Source organism: Cyprinodon tularosa, unplaced genomic scaffold (assembly GCF_016077235.1).
Source record: "Cyprinodon tularosa strain WSP-4 unplaced genomic scaffold, ASM1607723v1 ctg1141, whole genome shotgun sequence".
NCBI lineage: Eukaryota > Metazoa > Chordata > Actinopteri > Cyprinodontiformes > Cyprinodontidae > Cyprinodon > Cyprinodon tularosa.
The window spans coordinates 162,302-164,604 of NW_024037939.1; the positions used below are offsets into that span (position 1 = coordinate 162,302).

A 2,303-nucleotide genomic window follows, 5' to 3' on the forward strand; every position below is an offset into this window, starting at 1 on the left:
ACCTGTCCCGGGGGACACTTTGAATAGATTTTAATCTGAATAAATCTGTAATTTAACTGAAAGGTCATTTTAGAATTTGTTTTGGTCTTTTAAGTTGCTACATGTCAGAGATTATTGTAATATTATCTCTGATTCTTTCCTGTGATTAAGATGATTCAAACAGCAGCTGTCTGAACTGTGGTCTGACCCAAGATGGCCGCCCTCTAGGCACGTCAGCCTGCGTCCAATGAGGCGTCTAGTTATCGAAAAGAGGGCTGAACTTCCTGAAAATCCGTCCAATCAGCATCCAGTGCCTCCAGACTGGAGCAGCTGCTCTGTCTAACTTTTCTACTGGAGTTTAATTTGGACGGAGGAGGGGGGAGGACAGCGGAGGGGGGAGGATAGCAGAGGGGGGAGGATAGAGGAGGGGGGAGGACAGCAGAGGGGGGAGGATAGCAGAGGGGGGAGGATAGCAGAGGGGGGAGGATAGAGGAGGGGGGAGGACAGCAGAGGGGGGAGGATAGCAGAGGGGGGAGGATAGAGGAGGGGGGAGGATAGAGGAGGGGGGAGGACAGCAGAGGGGGGAGGATAGCAGAGGGGGGAGGATAGAGGAGGGGGGAGGATAGAGGAGGGGGGAGGACAGCAGAGGGGGGAGGATAGCAGAGGGGGGAGGATAGCAGAGGGGGGAGGATAGAGGAGGGGGGAGGACAGCAGAGGGGGGAGGATAGCAGAGGGGGGAGGATAGCAGAGGGGGGAGGATAGCAGAGGGGGGAGGATAGAGGAGGGGGGAGGACAGCAGAGGGGGGAGGATAGCAGAGGGGGGAGGATAGCAGAGGGGGGAGGATAGAGGAGGGGGGAGGATAGAGGAGGGGGGAGGACAGCGGAGGGGGGAGGACAGCGGAGGGGGGAGGACAGCAGAGGGGGGAGGATAGCAGAGGGGGGAGGATAGCAGAGGGGGGAGGATAGAGGAGGGGGGAGGACAGCAGAGGGGGGAGGATAGAGGAGGGGGGAGGATAGCAGAGGGGGGAGGATAGCAGAGGGGGGAGGATAGAGGAGGGGGGAGGACAGCAGAGGGGGGAGGATAGAGGAGGGGGGAGGACAGCAGAGGGGGGAGGATAGAGGAGGGGGGAGGATAGCAGAGGGGGGAGGATAGCAGAGGGGGGAGGATAGAGGAGGGGGGAGGACAGCAGCAGCAGCAGAGTTTGATCCCGGGAGGTTTTCAGACATGAAGCTGCTGGATGAGCGGATCCGGTCGCTGCTGCGGCTCCACCTGCAGCAGACCGCCACCCTGTGCAGCGCCTTCTTCAGCTTCGGGCTGTGCGTCTCCTCGCTGGGTCCCACCATCCTGGACCTGCGCTGCCAGAGCCGCTCCTCCCTGCAGAGCATCACCTGGATCTTTGTTTCGCAGCAGTTCTTTCTGCTGGTGGGCAGCAGCGTGGGAGGATTGTTCAAGAAGACGTAAGAAAAACTTTGACTCAACATTTAAACTACAAACATTTTATCACATATTTCTGTTTATTAAAGTAATGCGATTATTTTATTACATTAGTTTATAAACTATCCACCTTATGCTTGTTTAAATCATTAAGTTATGTCCTAAATAAATAAAGTTTAAACTTTGTGATAAAAGCAGATAAACAGTTTCTCTGAGTTCATTTGACTGGCAAATATCAGCAGCGCCATGTTCAACATGCGCGGCTGAAGCTCTGTTATTATGGGATGGAAACATGATGGTTACCATGGTGATGAAGCTGTTTCAACACTTTGTGGATCCTGCAGAAAATGTTTTAAATTAAAACATCCGACATTATTTAATGCAAAATCTAAAAGGAAAAGAAGGAAATCCAACAGAATTTGACTTGAAAAACACACAGATGTTTCAGCTCTGATCAGATGTTTCAGCCCTGATCGGATGTTTCAGCCCTGATCAGATGTTTCATTCATGACCAGGTGTTTCAGCCCTGATCAGATGTTTCATTCATGACCAGGTGTTTCAGCCCTGATCGGATGTTTCAGCCCTGATCGGATGTTTCAGCCCTGATCAGATGTTTCATTCATGACCAGGTGTTTCAGCCCTGATCGGATGTTTCAGCCCTGATCGGATGTTTCAGCCCTGATCAGATGTTTCATTCATGACCAGGTGTTTCAGCCCTGATCGAATGTTTCAGCCCTGATCAGATATTTCAGCCCTGATCAGATGTTTCAGCCCTGATCAGATGTTTCATTCATGACCAGGTGTTTCAGCCCTGATCGAATGTTTCAGCCCTGATCAGATGTTTCATTCATGACCAGGTGTTTCAGCCCTGATCGAATGTTTCAGCCCG

General features: G+C 52.1%; 1 protein-coding gene across 1 annotated transcript; it reads left to right on the forward strand.

The window, feature by feature from the left end:
• Nucleotides 1-1,153: 1,153 nt before the first annotated feature.
• Nucleotides 1,154-1,437, forward strand: LOC119796052 (major facilitator superfamily domain-containing protein 4A-like; the record flags this gene model as incomplete). Its single annotated transcript, XM_038304380.1, has 1 exon — nt 1,154-1,437. A coding segment is annotated over exon 1 (233 nt), but the record flags the coding sequence as incomplete, so codon positions are not given.
• Nucleotides 1,438-2,303: the final 866 nt, after the last annotated feature.